This window comes from Microcaecilia unicolor, chromosome 2 (assembly GCF_901765095.1).
Source record: "Microcaecilia unicolor chromosome 2, aMicUni1.1, whole genome shotgun sequence".
Classification (NCBI taxonomy): Eukaryota; Metazoa; Chordata; class Amphibia; order Gymnophiona; family Siphonopidae; genus Microcaecilia; species Microcaecilia unicolor.
Window position 1 is genome coordinate 287,850,814 of NC_044032.1, and position 18,865 is coordinate 287,869,678.

An 18,865-nucleotide genomic window follows, 5' to 3' on the forward strand; every position below is an offset into this window, starting at 1 on the left:
GCTGTTTGCAGTCTCTTTAGTGATTGTTCCTTACATCTGGCATAGATCCCATTGCAATAGTCAGCATGGGCGAGGACAATGGATTGAACTAGTGAGCAGAATACATCTCTTGAAAGTAGTTTTTAATGTGTTTCAGTTTCCATATGGTTTGAAAATATTTTCTTCATACTTTTGAGATTTGTTTGTCAAAGGTCAAACTTCAGCCTATGATGACTCCTAGGAATTTTAGATTGTCAGATATTGGGAGGGATGTTCCCATGGCGGAGATGTTTGGGAAGTTGTCAGTATAGTGGGGTGATGTGATTATCAGGCATTGTATTTTGTCTTTGTTTAGTTTGAGCTTGAACGTGGATGCCCAGGATTCCATTATTTTTATGCTGCCTATAATCCTGTTTGTGATTTCATGTGGGTGTTTGTTAAAGGGTATGTAGATCGATACGTCATCGGCATATATAAGGGGTTAAAGCGTTGTTTGGCTAGTGTTTGTACCAGGGGGACCATAATTAAAGTTGAACAATATTGGTGAGAGCGGCGAGTCCTGGGGGACACCACACTCAGCTTGCCATGGAGGAGAGAGAGAGAGGAATTCATTTTCACTTGATAGGATCTGGTAGTTAGAAATCCTAGCAGCCATTTGAGCACTCTTCTTCCCATGCCAATTTTATCAAGCATTCTTTAGAGGAATTGATGGTCAACCATATCGAATGCACTTGACATGTCGAATTGCAGTAGGAGAATGCTTTTTCCATAGATGATTTCCTTTTTGAAGTTGGCCAGTAGTGTGATTAGTACTGTTTGGTGCTGTGATGGGATCTGAAGCCCGCATGTGATTCATGGAGTATGGAGAATTTGTTGATATAGTCCGCTTAGGCTGGTTGGCTACTCTGCCTTACATTATTGTGGTCATTAGAGGTATGGACACCACCAGCCTACAGTTCGAGGTATCATTGATGATTGTCTTGGCGTCTTTAGGTATTGGTGTGAACAATATGTTGCCTTTTTCTTTGGGAATCGGTCTTCCGAAAACATGTAGTTCAGATGGGATGCGATTGTTCTATGGAATCTGTCAGGAGCGACTTTAGTATGTGTTTGGGACATGTGTCCAGCATGCAGAAGTGGATGAGAATTTCTTAACGTTAATGTTATTGTCTCAGTTGTGGGTTGTGTGAAGATGGTCTAAAAAAAGGGGGGGGCCACACAGAGTGTGTGAAGATGGTCCATGTCTTGTCTGTTGGTGCTTCTTCTGGTGGGTGGTCGAGTTTGTCAAGGAGGGCTTCAAAGTTTGTGTCATCTTTATTATGCTGTTCCTTAGTTTGAGGATGTTCTCTTTGAAGAATCTGGCAAGTTCATTACTGATGGGGGAATCCTTGTTTGCCGTTGTCAGATGTTTAGTGTTTTTAGGTTGTTTATAATTTTATATAGATTCTTCATGTCGTTAAAGTCGAGCCCACACGTTCTTATAGTGTTTCTTTTTGGCCCGTCTCATCTGGGTTTTGTACTTGTTTCAAGCATCTCTCCATGCAGTTTTGCTTTGTTTTCATCCATGTTCATTCTAGCCTTCTGCAATGGGTTTTGCCATTTTCAGTTTCTTCAATATACCATGGGGCTGCTTTGTGCCTCTGACCAGTTTTTGTTTTCATTTGAGCTATAGCATCCAGTATGTTAGTGCTTTTTTCATCCCATTTTGACACTAGGAATTTTTTCCGTGTTAGTCCCTGGTGACCACTAATCTTTGTATAAGATTGTCCAGAATTTGGTTGCATCGATATTGCCTCGTGTTTTGTATGGTGTCCAGGGTTTGTGATGCCGGAATCTTGAGTTTATTTCCAATGAAGGGTCAAGTTTAGTTTGAAGTGGTCAGACCATGGGTTTTCTGTTCATATCGGATTGTGTATTTTGAAGTCATTTTCCTGTGTGAATCTGTAGGCTAGCAGGTCTATGGCATGGCCTTTGACGTGGTCCCTGGAAGTCCCATAGTTTGAGGAACTTGTTGCATTCTTTAGTACTGTTTTCTGGTCATTTAAGTGAAAATTAATGTCTATTAGTATGGTGCTGGGGCTGGCTACACATATGTTTGATATGAAATCCATGAAGATTATTTGCATCATTTTCCAATTACCTAGTGGTCTGTAGAACAGAATGCAGCATAGTTGATTCAGTAGCATTTGGTTCTTGATTTCAATTGCAGTGTGACAGATTCCGTTATGGCTTCTACTGTTAGGAAGGCTCTGTAGATCAGTGCTATTCCTCCACCTCTTTCCCGTTTCTGGTCTAGTATATGATTTTGTAGCCTGGCACACATAGGTCCAGAATAATGGAGTCTTCTTTGTCAGGATCCATGTTTTGTTTAGGAAGACCAAGGCCAAGGTCTTCAATCGGTTATCCAGTCTTTTATTATTTCTGTTTGTTTACCACTGATCTGGTGTTGATGTAACCCACTGTTTGGGTAGGTAGTTGTCTTCTGGTAGCGTGACTGTGGTTATTTTCGTTAGTTGACATTCACTTAGGTCTCTCTGTTTTTTTTTTTATTCCTTTCTGCTCTTTTGTTGTGTTTGGGTGTCTATTGAGTAGTTTCTGTCTTTCAGAGTGCCCCGTCCTGTTGATGGGTTCTTCTTGTGAAGAGGTCGGCTCTTCCCACTGGGTGACGCAGGTTGCATAGTATCGGTATGTTGTTTTTGCCTTGGGTCAAGGTGACTGTGGTGTTTTGGCCACTTTAGGATGTGGTGGAGGTTGATGTGAAGTCTGGGGTCTTTTTTAACGTGAGAGCAAGAGAGAGAGAGAGACAGACAGAGAGAGAGACTGATGAGGTCCACGGTTTCCTTGACTTTATCTGGAGGTTGTTAATTCTTTATTTATGGAGTGGAGTAGCCTAGTGGTTAGTGCAGTGGACTTTGATCCTGGGGAACTGGGTTGATTCACACTGCAGCCCCTTTGACTGTGGGCAAGTCCACTAAACCCTACATTGCCCAGGTACAAAATAAGTACCTGTATATATGTAAACCGCTTTGAATGTAGTTGCAAAATACCACAGAAAGGCAGTATATCAAGTCCCATCTCACTTTCCCCTTTATTTAGGATTTTCCCTATGAGTCTTTTGCCAGTAGCGGTATCAGTGGGGTGAGGATGCTGGCATCTTAATTGTCTGAGTTGTCGTTACCTTGAGCCCGGAGTTGTCCTTTGTGTGGTTTTCTGATGTAGGGTGAGGAAGGTCATCGGCTGTGTGTGTTTGTCCTTTCATTGCTTCTGGCTGTTTCAGTATTTGTGGGCTTGGGGGAATTACTGTGGTACTGTCTCCTGGGGTTGGGCAGCGGCTTCCTCTACTCCCGATGGTGGGAGGCGGCATATCTGCAAGCGAATGTGAGGTTTTTTTTCTCTGTGTGTTCGTTGGGCTCTTCCTTGTGGCTCTGGTCATGCTTGCTCTGGTCTCAGGGGGAGATCCTTGCGCTGAACATTGCAATGATGCAGCGCTAGTGCACCAGCAGGGCTATTCCTCGCAGCTCCGGTCACGTCGCTCTGGTCTCAGGGGAAGATCCTCACACTGAACGCTGCATCATATGTATACCTGTTCTTGATATATCCTTGCCTTTTTTTTTTAGGGCATAGACCATAGAAGTCTGCCCAGCACTGGCCTTGTTCTAAAATTTCTGAAGTTGTCAAAGCACCCGAAAAGCTCCACTCTGGCCCATCCAAATCTACTCAGCCTCCATCAAGGGCATAGACCATAGAAGTCAGAAGAGCATCGTTTTTCTACCTGTCTCCAATAAGCGTCTTTGGGTCCGATCCTTCTAAACAGGATTCCTTTGTGTTTGTCCTGTGCATTTTTGAATTCATTTACCGTTTTCATCTCCACCACCTCCCGCGGGAGGGATTCCAGGTATCTACTACCCTCTCAGTGAAAAAATACTTTCTGACATTATTCCTGAGTCTGCCCCCTTTCATTTTCAATTTATATCCTCTATCTCTACCACCTTCCCGTCTCTGCAAAAGGTCTGTTTGCAAAATTAATACCTTTCAAATATTTGAACATCTGCATCATATCACCCGTTTCTCCTTTCCTCCAGGGTATACATGTTTAGGTCAGCAAGTCTCTCCATTTACGTCTTGCTGCCTAAACCCCCTACCATTTTCGTTGCTTTTCTCTGAACCACTTCAAGTCTTTTTACATCCTTAGCAAAATAAGGCCTCCAAAACTGAACACAATACTCCAAGTGGGGCCTCACCAATGACTTGTACAGGGGCATCAACACCTCCGTTCTTTTGCTGGTTATACCCCTCTCTATGCAGCCTAACATCCTTCTGGCCACAGCTACCACCTTGTCGCACTGTCTTGTCACCTTGAGATCTTCAGACATCATCACCTCAAGGTCCCTCTCCTGAGCAGAGCTTACCAATCTCTCACCTCCTATCCATACATCTCTTTGTATTTCTGCACCCCAAGTGCATCACTCTGCACTTCTTGGCATTAAATTTTAACTCTCCCTTCATTCCAGTCCCCCTTGCTGGTCCATATTTCTCCCCCTTCCTCCAGCCCTCCCCTGCATATCTAGTACCTCTCTCTCTTCGCTCCAGCCCCCTTGCATGGCCAGCACTATCTTCCCATGTCTGCCTGCCCCCCCCCCCCACACACATATCTAGCACCTCTCTCTATTCCCCACCCCCACCTATCCAGCACCTCTCTCCCTTCCCTCCCACTCCCCTACACACCATTGGAAACCATACCTACAGATAAGTCTGATATCTTGAAAATTTGATGGAGTTTCATCTATATAGTTCAACTAGAGACTTTTTAAGACACAGTGGTAGGGAGGGGGACTCTACTGTGTTGATGGTGGGCATAGTGCAGCATAGAGGAGATGATACTAATCAGTGAAATGCACTCATTCTGAGCACTATTTACTATATTTAGTGATATTTATATTTAGTAGACAGTAAGAGGGTTTTCTGGGTAGTATTTCAGTTGCTTACTATCTACATTGAATTTATTCTTATCAGAAACTAGTAAAAAAAAGGCCCGTTTCTGGAACGAATGAAACGGGCGCTAGCAAGGTTTTCCTGGGAGTGTGTATGTTTTGAGAGAGAGAGCCAGAGTGAATGTGCGGGTGTGTGACAGAGTGAGACTGTCTGTGTGACAGTGTATGTGTGAGAATGCGAGTGTGTGACAGGGCCCCCTCCCCTGTTCCTAATGCCCCTCACCCCGTTCCCTCCCCTCCTTTTCCTCCTCCTTCCCACACTTTGGGTTCCTTAAGGCTTTCAAAAGTCTATGTACCCCCGTGGCCCTAACGCCCAGTATCCGGATACCCCACCGTTCGTCCTCACCCCTCCCCCAAGATGTAAGACTTTGACGTCCTTCATTTTTAAAAAAAAGTGTCCTATGTACCCTGTGTACAAATGCCCGGCATTCAGATTGTGTTCCTCTCGTAAATTTTCATTTCTTTCATTCATTCAGAACTTCCCCCCCCCCCCCCCCCCCCCGAACACTTTCGTTTCCTTCAGTCTTTTAAAACTCTCCTATCTACCCTGTGTCCTAATGGCCAGCATTCAGATTCCTTTCCCAAATGTTCATGTCTTTCAGTCCTTCAGAACTCACCCCCTCCCCCCCTTTAACACTTTCGGTTCCTTCAGTCTTTTAAAACTCTCCTATCAACCCTCTGTCCTAATGGCCAGCACTCAGATTGTTTTGCTTTGCCAAATTGTCTGTCACTGAGGTCAGTGCTTGCCTGGCTAGCAAACCACTTCCGGCAGGCACGGTCCCAAGCACATCCTGTTGGAGGTGAGATTTATTATATAGGAAGTCTACAGTTTGTTGTGGTCCAAGGAGAAAAATTACTTGGTATTACAAGCTGCTCAACAGACCTCAGCTAATTGACTGGCATTCTTGTAGTCATTTCTGTTACAGAGAGACAGACTGGTACTCTTCTAGCTAGTAAAGTTCATCACCATCAAATTAGAGCCACTACAGCTATTGTAGTTCTCTTGAAGTCTGCTTAGATAGACATTATCCCCTGGATTCTATACATCACCTAGAGATCCACACAATTCTATAAAAATGCACGTAACTTAACAAGCTAATGAGTGCTGATAACAGCATTTAAGCACTAATGAATACTAATTGACACTGATTAGCATTTAGGCACACAAGTCGCCAAGTGTATTCTCTAACGATGTGCACCAAACTTCTAACACACACAGGCAAAAAGGGTGTTTATGGGCATTCCAAAATTTACACACCTAGTCATAGAATATGGCCCAGTGCGCCTAAATCTATACACTGGGATTTACGCCACATTTTCATTGGTGTAACGGATGAGTGTAGATTTAGGCGCTGAAATATCAACTAAGTGTATTCTATAATCAGCGGCTAAATTAGGTGCTGATTATAAAATGCACTTAGTTGGCTCTGATTTCAGTGCCGATTTTTTAGACGCCATATATAGAACTAGCCATTGAGCCCGTAAATACGGGCTCGTATAGGACGGGGGGGGGGGGTTTGAAAGGCCCCTTTCTCCTCACCGCTGCAAGGCCCCCCCACCACCGAGCTCGCCGCTGCCCCCACCGAGGTCACCGCTACGCCCCCCCCCCCCAGAGTCACCGGCACCCCTCCACCCGGGCCGGGCCCTCGCTTCGCTATTGAAACAGCGTGGGAACACAGCACACAGCTCAGATGAGCTGCCGTCCTTCTCTGCCTGTGGGACACAGGCAGGGAAGGAAGGCCGACGGCAGCTCAGCTGAGCTGTGTGCTGCGTTGATGCTGTTTCTATAGCGGAGCAAGAGCCCGGCCCGGGGGGAGGGTGGGTGGCGGCGGCGACCTGGGGGGGGGGGGGGGAAGCGGTAGCGACGGCGGTTTCGTCCCTCCCCTTGTGCAGTAGAGACCCTCTCTGTCCCGCCCCCGTCATCACGTATTGACGCGGGGGCAGGACAGAGAGGGTCTTTACTGCGCATTTGCGAGTGAGTTCGGTCACTCGCCATTTATATGTTTGATATCCCCCTATATGCAAAGCAGATATATGGTCTTCATTTACTTACTTTCACTTCTCACTATTTCTTAGACCAATCCTCAATCAGGACTGTGCAATTAGTCATGCTGTGCTGTCCACCCTATATCTAATTTTAGCAACCCTTGCATTGTTATCTATGAATGGGCCATTCATGGACATAATAAAATTTCCAAGAATACTAAGGAGTCCCAAGCTTGAGTCATCCACTTGTTTACTTGACTCTGTCCTGCTTGTCAAGAAGAAAGCCAAATGTTTCTTACCTGTAATAAGTATTTTTGATAGCCAGAAGACTGATTGATCAGGCACACAATCCCTTTCATCTCCCCAAGAGTTGCACCTCCTTGAGCTTTGGAATTAACTGAGGGGTCATGGTGAACAGGAGGAACTGCACATGCTCAGAAATTTACATTTAGGCTCAGATGCTCAATACTCCGGCGCTGTTCCGAACAGCACCTTAAAAATACCACTGGAACAGCACATAAAAACAGCTCCCTAATGCTCAACATTAATGAAATGCAAATATAAGCACGGTCATAGCGTTGAGCATTAGAGAGTTTGGTGGGAGGATTGTACTTGGCGCATGAGCAGAGGAGTTCCACAGTAAGTTTGGCTCCTGTGTGCATGCACCTGTAAAACCAGAACACAAAGCACACATTGGCATCTGTTTTCTGCGGCTTAAATATAAGCGTTTTTAATTTTTGTTTTTTTAAAGCTTGGATGCTTATTTTTAAAACCCAGGAAAGAGATGCCAATGTGTGCTTTCACTTTTGGGTCTGCTGTGATTTGCACATATTTCTTTCTAAAGACCAGCACTCAAGGGCTTGCAATGGCTTCCTTCTGCCTTCAAAAGCAATCAAAACTGGCAGATTTTGAAGAAAGGGTGTTGGAAGAGAGGATTTCTCATGATCCCAATACCTGCTCTGATCTGGTATTTTTTTTTCCAGCGGTAAGGCAGTTTTGTTTTGGGTGCTCTTTCCTGAGCACTGTGGAGGAATACAAAATGATCTTATTTTCATGAGCTGAACTATATTAGCATGCTACTTGTGCTGTTCGTCTGCATGTTTATTTGTTACCGTGCTCTGGGCCTCTGAACATTCTGTACAGGTAAATGCGGGTGCTAGTCCGGTGCCAATGGCCTCTAGTGCCCACATTTACTTTTGAGCATCAGGGCCTTATTTAAGAGCTGTTCCAGCCTGGCACCACTGGATGTCATCACTCACTTTTGTGCCTGATAGTCCTGCTGGCTATGAAAAACACCAACTATAGGCAATAGAAACATTACTTTTAACTCAAATGTGAAACATTTGTAAAATCTACAAGACCAAATGAGTTCAACATTCATTATCTAATGTATGCATTCAAAACATAATTATTTTTTAAGATAACTTTGTACCTTTAAAACTGTCTCCAGTCTATGTTTTTCAGCCATAAGTAATTCACTCTCAATATTGCAGCTCTGAATAATACTTTTCTTTTCTTCCAAGTCAGTTTCAAGCTGTTGGAGTCTTTCTTGCCAGTTATGTTGTGAATTTTGTAATATTTTTTCCAACGTGTTCATCTTTTCCTGCAGATCCTCGTTCTGTGCTATTTGAAACAGAATGAAAAGTCAGCTTTGAACGGATTTAAAGCAAAAAAAAAACTATATACTTAACAAAAGCAATTATATATATTTTTTAAAGATACTTAGGGAAGTAATTTAACTTGTCATAAATGTTCTACAGGTTGTGTCTCAGTTATAACACCAAGTTGTTGCTCTTTTTTTTTTAAACTTTAATACTCAGCTTAAGTACCATATCCTATATAATAATTCTCACCTCCAACGTTCTGAGGCTGCCTGGGACTGTGGCTTCCGCTGGAGGTGGTCTGCTTCATGGAGTAGAACAAAGTGACGTCAGCAGCAAACAGCGACCCAGGCAGGGGGAGGAGTAGCAGCCAGGGGGAGGAGTAGCAGCCAGGGGGAGGAGTATACTATAATACAAGCCTACCCATGTATAAGCCAAGTTACGTTTTGCCCCCATTTCAGTGGCATAGCTAGGGAGGGCACAGCTCCCCCCCAAAATCTTTAGAAAACATGGCGCCTATGCACCAAAGGTGCCTGCCGCCTCATAATATATTAACTTTTCCTCCTGGCTGCCGCTTTTTGAGTCTGCAGCAGCCTGGAGAAACTGTGAGCATCCCTTCCCTGCCCCTCACTGACTGGGTCACCGAAGCCACTGCCTCCCCAGATTGACTTGACTACAACAAAAAGAACCTGTGCCCTGATCCATAGCCCTATGCCAATTCCCCTCCTCCACTCCCCCCCCCCCCAAAAGATATAACTTCCTGTTTGGGAGGAGGGAGCGGAGGAAGGAACTAGAGAGTTGCACGGGGACAGAAATCTTACCCATCCCTGCCCGTCCCTGCTGGAATCTTGCCTGTCCCCACCCATCCCCACTGGAATCTTACCCGTCCCCACCCATCCCCGCAAAAATTTAACCCATCCCAACCCGTCCCCGCAAGAATTTAACCCATCCCCATCCATCCCCGTAAGAATTTAATGGTACATAAAAGAAAATTCCAGTCAGCTCCCTCAGTCTCTCTCTGGATTTGATCCACAGCACTGTAGGCAAGGAAGGAATGGAAGCTGAAACTTGGAACACTCTGGTGTACACATGTAAGATGTGTCTTTGATTTACTGGCTGAGAGGGCACCACATGCACGCACCAGTAGGTCAGGTGACATCCAATGCTTGTGCCTGTGTCATCTGAGATCTGGGCATCAGCCCGGGAGCAAAGAGGATTAATTGCAACATAGGAAGTGACAGCAAATAAAGACCTGAATGGTCCATCCAGTCTGCCCAATAGTCTAAGCTCTTTCCAGCCTGTCCTAAATCAGATTGCCATGTATGAGACACAGACCATACAAGTCTGCCCAGTATCAGCCCTAGTTCATCACAGCCAGAGTCGTCATCTAAGCATCACTTGACACATCCACACACATGTAGCCATTTAAGGTTAGGTTTTTTATAACTTCCATTTTCTAATTAGAGGTCCTCTGTGTTCATCCCATGCCTTTTTGAATTCCGTCATCATTTGTGTCTCTACCACCTCCTTAATGGAAGACTTTTCACATTTGTGCTGTTAAAGCAAGGAAGAAGAAGAGGAGGAGGAGGAGGAGACAGCACTCAAAGAACTTGGTACTCAGTAGATGAGAGGCTGGTGCAGGTCAGCTTACACTTCCATGGGAACCCCGCAGGAACTGCCTCCGTCCCCGCGGGAACCCCACAGGAACTGCCTCTGTCCCTGCGGGAACCCCGCAGGAACTGCCTCTGTCCCCGCGGGAACCCCGCAGGAACTGCCTCCGTCCCCGCGGGAACCCCGCAGGAACTGCCTCCGTCCCCGCAGGAACCCCGCAGACCTGCTTCCATCCCTGCGGGAATTCCCGCAAACCCCGTTCCCGTGCAGCTCTCTAGAAGGAACTGTTTGGCAGAGGCACCAGTGACGCGCATAGGGCTATGGCCCCAAATGCGGCTTCATTTTTGTTGCAGCCAAGTTGGGGAGGCAATGATGCGAACAAGGAGGTGGAACTCAAAACGTTGAAAGGCAAGCTACCGCTGTATCCATCTTTTACCTTTTGCCTGTATTGTCTCTCTCCCTTTCCTCCTCCTGCTCCGCGCAGCCATTAACCTCAAAGCAAGCAAATCTAGGAGGAGCTGCTCTATCCACATTGTTGATTTCAATTGTTGGTAGCATTTTTATTTGATCTTCTTATCTTACTTATATTTTTAAGTACGCCAGCTTGTGCAGCATACGGATGTGTATACAGAGGAAGTATTAGTTTCATGGATTAGAGTACTGCTTTGCTCTAAATCATGTCATTTGGAGGGGCTGGTTATAGGGACTCCCTGTATTCATGAAGACATGTTTTCAGGTGCTTAACAATCAGACTTCTATTTAAAAGTATAATATTTTTTAAACATTAATTAGGTTGAAACATGGGAGCATTTAATATCTTTTTTTTCCTGTGCCTACATCAAAACATTATGGCATGTGAGAACTTACATAAGTAATGCCACACTGGGAAAAGACCAAGTGTCCATTGAGCCCAGCATCCTGTCCACGACAGCGGCCAATCCAGGCCAAGGGCACCTGGCAAGCTTCCCAAATGTACAAACATTCTATACATGTTATTCCTGGAATTGTGGATTTTTCCCAAGTCCATTTAGAAGTGGTTTATGGACTTGTCCATTAGGAAACCGTCTAACCCCTTTTTAAATTCTGCCAAGCTAACCGCCTTCACCATGTTCTCCGGCAATGAATTCCAGAGTTTAATTATGCGTTGAGTGAAGAAAAATTTTCTCCGATTTGTTTTAAATTTACTACACTGTATAGGAGAAGACAAGAAGGAAGGGATAGGGGAGAAAAGTTTGGAAAACATTGATGATGGACATTTCAGGTTTAGTAATATGTGCTAGACTTCGCTGTTATACGATTTATATTGACTGAGATGGACTTGTATACCATGTGACCTCATCAATAAAAAATTGTTGAAACAAATTTACTACACTGTAGTTTCATTGCATGCCCCCTAGTCCTAGTATTTTTGGAAAGCGTGAACAGACGCTTCACATCCACCTGTTCTCCACTCATCATTTTATATACCTCTATCATGTCTCCCCTCAGCCGTCTCTTCTCCAAGCTGAAAAGCCCTAGCCTCCTTAGTCTTTCTTCATAGGGAAGTCGTCCCATCCCCGCTATCATTTTAGTCGCCCTTCGCTGCACCTTTTCCAATTCTACTATATCTTTCTTGAGATGCGGCGACCAGAATTGAACACAATACTCAAGGTGCTGTTGCACCATGGAGCGATACAACGGCATTAAAACATCCTCACACCTGTTTTCCATACCTTTCCTAATAATACCCAACATTCTATTCGCTTTCCTAGCTGCAGCAGTACACTGAGCTGAAGGTTTCAGTGTATTATCGACGACGACACCCAGATCCCTTTCTTGGTCCGTAACTCCTAACGTGGAACCTTGCATGACATAGCTATAATTCAGGTTCTTTTTTCCCAAATGCATCACCTTGCACTTGCTCACATTAAACGTCATCTGCCATTTAGCCGCCCAGTCTCCTAGTCTCGTAAGGTCCTTCTGTAATTTTTCACAATCTTGTCGTGAGTTAACGACCTTGAAAATCTTTGTGTCATCAGCAAATTTAATTACCTCGCTAGTTACTCCCATCTCTAAATCATTTATAAATATCTTAAAAAGCAGCAGTCCTAGCACAGGCCCCTGAGGAACCCCACTAACTACCCTTCTCCATTGTGAATACTGCCCATTTAACCCTACTCTCTGTTTCCTATCCTTCAACCAGTTTTTAATCCACAATAGGACATTTCCTTCTATCCCAAGACCCTCCAATTTCCTCTGTAGCCTTTCATAAGGTACCTTGTCAAACACCTTTTGAAAATCCAGATACACAATATCAACCGGCTCCCCTCCATTGTGAATACTGCCCATTTAACCCTACTCTCTGTTTCCTATCCTTCAACCAGTTTTTAATCCACAATAGGACATTTCCTTCTATCCCAAGACCCTCCAATTTCCTCTGTAGCCTTTCATAAGGTACCTTGTCAAACGCCTTTTGAAAATCCAGATACACAATATCAGCCGGCTCCCCTTTGTCCACATGTTTGTTTACTCCTTCAAAGAATTGAAGTAAATTGGTCAAGTAAATTGATCCTCTTGTTTTGTGGATTGCAGTGGTATATTATAAAAATGCACTTGCCTTTTTTATTACTACTATTTCACAGAGAGGTATTGAATAATGAGGGGAGGGCGTCCTTCATGAAGAAGTTCTGTCCACTCAGTCTAAATGTACTAATATTGTCCACTTCAGCACACTATTAGCCGCCAAGTTCATACATGTTAATTGTGTTCAGTGAAAAATAAATCTGTTGGCTCAGGCTGCTTACTACTGAATATTCCATCATTGTTTCATTCTTGCTACCAAGAATTACATATTAAGGGCATTTGCATTAAACTTTGTTTTAATTCATTTTAGTCCTTACGTGCACATGGATTTGCTTTTTAAACCCAAAGGTGAATGAATCTTAAGGGCGGTTGACAATTCGTTATAAACTATTGTTTCTGACTTTACTTGTTTTGGACTGCTTTGAGTCCTGCTGATCTGTACATCTGCTGTCTAGAATTTTGGAAATGAGAAAATAAAAAGTTTTGGATGTACTCTGTAGAAGTTGTTGTTTTGCAATGTGTGTATGGATGCCTGTTCTGGTGTGTGCATGTGATAATATTTGAATGTCTATACTTATGGTAATGATTTCTGAACAAGTGGTATCACTAAAAGACAGACTTTTAAATCCCAGTTGGTATATATGCTAATCTCAACTTTGTCAAATGTTTCAGACATGTCTATGTACTTGCTCCCATGATATAACTGAATTCTATGGTGATGGCACAAGGAAAGCCAAGTTTGATCAAGTGAAGACTAACTCAAAATAACCTGTTCCTTAGTTGGGCTCTAATATTACCATAGTGAAAATGCGACCATACCATGCCTCTGTGGTTATGTTCCACTAATATGTTAAACGATTATATAAACTTTGGATGCATAACTAGGGATACAAACCTACACTTATTTATTCAACGTCACAATTCCTCATGTACAAAAACAAAACAACCTTTTAGGGTTGATAGTGTTCACAATGAGCTCCTTTTATTATTGACCAGATAAAGAGAAGAGTTTTCACTTTTGGCATAGTACATGTTATCACAGGAACAAAATAGAAGAAAACCAATGGACTGCATTAGGTGCTTATAGCCCATTTAGTTATGTTTAAACATAAGAAATCTGCATGAAACAAAATATTTATTTTGACTTATAAAACCACTTGTCCCTAAAACATGCCTCAAACAGAATAATCCATTTGTGTATATACAAGGTAAACTTTTACAAAACAGAGGAAGTGAAGATGTGATTCTTTATGCCCCAATGAAAGGAGAGTTTAATTTAATTTTACTTTCATCTAAATTCAGTATATTCCATCTTTATAACACCAGCTCTGGAACTCTTTGCCGGAGGATGTGGTAACAGTGGTTTACGTATCTAGGTTTAAAAAAAGGTTTGGACAAGTTCCTGCAGGAAAACTCTATAGTCTGCTATTGAGACAAACATGGGAAGCAATTGCTTGCCCTGTAATTTGTAGCATGGAATGTTGCCATGATTTGGGTTTCTGCCAGGTACTTGTGACCTGTCTTGGCCACTGTTGGAAACAGGATACTGGGCTAGATGGACCATTGGTCTGACCCAGTATGGCTACTCTTAAGTTCTTATGTTGCAAGTCAGCTGTTCAGGAAGAAAAATACAGAGGTACACAGCTATTTGATAGTGGGGACATAAAATGAAAGATCAATGCCAGACAGATGTAGAGAAGGAAAGGAAGAAGACAAGAGAAGTGGAAAGGCCAACCTGGAAAAGAATTTGGAATAATGACTCATGGAACATGGGGGGGAAAAAAAGACTGGGACCAGCCCAGTTAGAAAACTACATTTCCAGACAACAAAGGCAGAAAAGAAAAAAATTATTTTAATGTAATACTTTGTAAGGACTGAGATGTACCTGCTTAGTAAAATGTACATTTTTCTTTTTTTCTATTTTTATTTTGCAAAGTACAGGAGAAAATGCATTCTGTTTCACTTTTACCAGTATTGCACTGAGTCTGGCTTTCTTGGGCATAGTGGTGGGAGTCTCTATTTCAAATTTTGTTTGTATGTTTTGTTTTTTTGTGGCTCCTTATTCTGTATTAGACGAGGGTCTGACCATATTCTGCATGTGAAATTGAGATGAAGGATTCTGCTAGCATGTAGAGCCTGTTTAGGAATGTATAACAGTGCAGCTTGTTCCAGTTTCCCAACAGCAGGTATACGAGTGCTGTAGAGTCCAGTATAATACATATAGCACTTCATAGGTGGATTACGGCTATTATGGTGTGGTAAGTTTGGTGTCCTAGGGCAGTGTTTCCCAGTTGGACCTGCAGTACCCCTTGCCAGTCAGGTTTTCAGGATATCTACAATAAACATGCATGAAATTGATTTGCAAATTCATTGTGGGTAGCCTGAAAACCTGAATGGCAAGGGGGCAATCCAGGACCACCTAGGGAAACACTGCTCTAGGGCCCAGTGTGATATTTGTAGCACCGTCTTTTCATAGGTGGGTTGGGGCTATTATGGTGATCTCTTCTGCGTCCTGTCTCCTGATGTAATTTCCTGTTTCCTTGTAGGCAGGACACAACAGAGACAACCTGTATTAATCATTGCTCGCCACAGCCACTGCACCTGAGAACACCACAGGAACTGCTGTCTAGCTGACACCAACCAACGACTATTTTATAAAAGTCTGTTCCCCCTGATGTCAAAACCTGGCTACACCTCTGCCCCATTTTCGAGGGGAAAGAATTAACTCAACTATAAGCCAGGTTGGGGGAGGGGGTATTATTCAAATATATTCTTTCCTTGCCTTTAGTGTCCTGCATTTCTCCCCTTCCCCCTTGGTGTGCAGTATTTTTGCCCTCTCCTCCCCCCCCCATCTGCCCACAGTGACTGACATTCTCCCTTCTCCTACTCCCCCCTACTGCATGACTGACATTTCTCTCTCGTTCACCCCACCCCCATGTGGTGACTGGGATTTCTTACCGCTCTCTTCTAGCTGTTGCTGCCGCCACTGACACATGTATAACCTAGGTGCAGTATTTTTTTTTTAGGGTTTTGTTATTGGAGCTCTGAAAAGGTCATCCCCATCCTCTGAGTCCCCATTACCTTGGGAAAGATGGTGTTATGGGGGTCCATCTTAAGTTTTCCACCCAGGGCCCATTCAGTCCTAGCTAAGCCACTGGTTAAGAGAGTTTCTCTGATGAAATTTAGCCCAGACAACTCGTTTTGCGTTGTGTCAATAAAGACCACCTTTTGAACAAGTGTTTCCCTTGTTTTTTTGGAATAGCCAATCTACACCTTACTCCTTGGATTCTCTCTTGTTGACGCACGTAGGGACTGTTCCTTCACTTTATAAAGTACACTTTCACCAGGATGGACACATGGTTTTGGAGAAAATGCTGATAGAATGACTGATTAAGATGGAACTCCAAAACCACCTTAGAAAGGAACTTGTGATGCATGCAGAAGACTACTCTACTGTGGTGAAACTAAGTGTAAGTTGGATCAGCTACTAGGGCCTGAAGCTTACTGACTCTACGAGCTGAAGTGACCACCAACAAAAATACAACTTTCCAGATCAAATACTTCAGATGACAGGAATCAAGTGGCTCAAAAGGAGTTTACAAAGACAACATTGAGATCCCATGACAGTTGGAAGATGACACAAAACTATTCTAAGTTGTTAAAACACATAGGGACTATGGGAACTATGAAAAATTGCAGTAATACCTTAGGAAATTGGAAGACTGGGCATCCAAATGGCAGATGAAATTTAATTTGGACAAATGCAAAGTGATGAACATTGAGAATAATCCCAATCATAGTTACCTAATGTTAGGGTACACCTTAGGAGTCAGCACCCAAGAAAAAAATCTAGGTGTCATTGTAGACAATACGCTAAATCTTCTGCCCAGTGTGCGGTGGCAGCCAAAAAAGCAAAAAGGATGCTAGAATTATTAGGAAAGGGATGGTAAATAAGACCAAGGATATTATATTGCCACTGTATCACTCCATGGTGCAACCTCATCTTGAAAATGGCATTCAATTCTGGTTGCCGTACCTCAAAAAATATATAACGGAATTAGAAAAGGTTCAAAGCAGGACATCATGCTCTGAGATGTCAGCATGAAGAAGCAGCTCCGTCAGGGCTGCAAGATTGTTGTGGCTACTCATCTGCAAAAGGTGAAAATTAGATGAGAACTACTGCAGAATTTGGGGAGTAATGTCCACTCGCAAAAAGCTTGAAAAGTTCCAATTTGTGGTGAACAGCGGTAACCGTCAGAAGGGTAAATCGCTGGTGGGTTCGGAAGATAAAAAAGAAAATGGCAGTGGAGTAACTGGAGTTGGAGAAGGAAGACCATATGCAGCAGGACACAGAGATTCATGACATTACTAAACACAAAGTTGTAAAATGATTTTGAGACTTGAAAAGTGAGATGGCACGAGTGCGCCAAGATGTGCAATGTACCCTTGTTGAAATCAGGTCTGAAGCAGAAAATGAACATACCTCTTGCAACAGGCCAGCAATAGCTTTCTGGATGGGGAATTTCTTCCCCCTCCTCTGAGGGATGCTGGGATTGTAGTATTGCAGAAAATGGGGAAAGATCCCTCACTGTGTGGGTCCTTTCAACCTATTTCCCTTCTAATTTTGGATATAAAAATTACTAAAATATTCAGACAGACAGACAAACTTGCAAAGGTCATCCCGGCCCTTGTCCATGTTGAGTAATCAGGGGTTATCAGGAGAAATGTGGGAGCAACCAAGAGTGCACTGTACTCTTGGCAATGATGCAAAAAAAAGTATTTTTTAATAGGGCGTGCTGGGCATTCCTGTAGAAAGTCATGGACAGTGTAGGTTTGGGCCCTACGTTTCGTACAAGGGTGAGAGCTATGTAACCATGATCAGATACAGACAAATGGTTGATGCACTGATTCTTTTAATATAGATCAGGGTACTAGACAAGGCTGTCCCTTGTCTCCGCTGCTGTTCGTACTGTCCATTGAACGAATTCGGACTAACCCAGACAAGCAAGGGATCAAAGTAGGGGGGGGGGGGGAGAACATAAAATACTATTTTTCAACAATAACCTTCTGTTGTATATACATCACCCTGGCATTGATCTTTATACTAATACATGTATATTTCATCTTTTAAAGATTTTTTTACCACTCTCATCTCACTGGAGGAATAGCCTAGTGGTTAATGCATCTGGCTTGTAGTTCTGAGGTGGCTGGTTCAATTCCCACTGCTGCCCTAGGTTTATTTATTTATTTTATTTTTTATTTTTTTCATTTTTATTTTTATCTTTTGGCATTTTGAAATGATATATCCATTTTGCTTGTCACTCTCTTTATCCATAGTACTGGTGCATCAGTTCTACATTTTAAAATTATACTGTCTTTAATGATTTTTTTCAAACTAGATATGTCATACTGAGTGCTACTCATTATACTTTGAGCCTGCACAGCTGATTGCTCCTTTTGGCGGGCTTTTTCTTTTATAAAACGGACTTACTGTGAACACGCCCCTTTTGACTTCACAGAAGTGCAATTGAATACGCTGAGCTTTTTTCCTGCATCAGCAGTGGTAAGTCCTTCATTACAGTTTACTTATCCTGCGACTATACATCTAAAGAGTGGATTCTTTGTCTTTGTATTTCTATTTTTTAATATCAGGTGCTGCATCTATTATGATGTTTAGTTTTAAACAGCACAGGATAAAATCTGCACCATCTATTTTGGGTATTCGCATCACAGACTTTTATTTATTTATTTTTATCATATTTATATCCTTTCTGAGCACAGAATAACGGAGGTCCTGTGTGCTCACTAAATTATGCATTAATTTTTATAAATTAGTGTTTTTCAACATTTGTGCCATATTATATAAAAAAATTTTCTCAAGACTTTTTTGAAATATTGGTGTATTTGTGGATAGGATGTGTGCAGGTATTGTTTGATACTAAACTTTATGCATTGATTTTCTGATATATGCATATACACCCTTTTTATACATATATATTCAAAACATATTCTTTAAGCCTGCCATGTTGCCATAAATAACTGAGCGTTTTCTGCTTTATCTATAGGATTACAATTGTAGCAGAAGCCTTGCTTTCATTCTCTTTGAGCTTAATATTCGTATATCTATATATCACA

General features: G+C 42.8%; 1 protein-coding gene across 1 annotated transcript in view; it reads right to left on the bottom strand.

Moving 5' to 3' along the window:
- The window catches only part of CCDC171 (coiled-coil domain containing 171), a 665,674-nt gene that overhangs the window by 562,067 nt on the left and 84,742 nt on the right, over positions 1 to 18,865 (bottom strand). Inside the window, 1 exon segment of the mRNA XM_030194229.1 lies at positions 8,389 to 8,579. Coding sequence (XP_030050089.1) covers positions 8,389 to 8,579 — 191 coding nt within the window.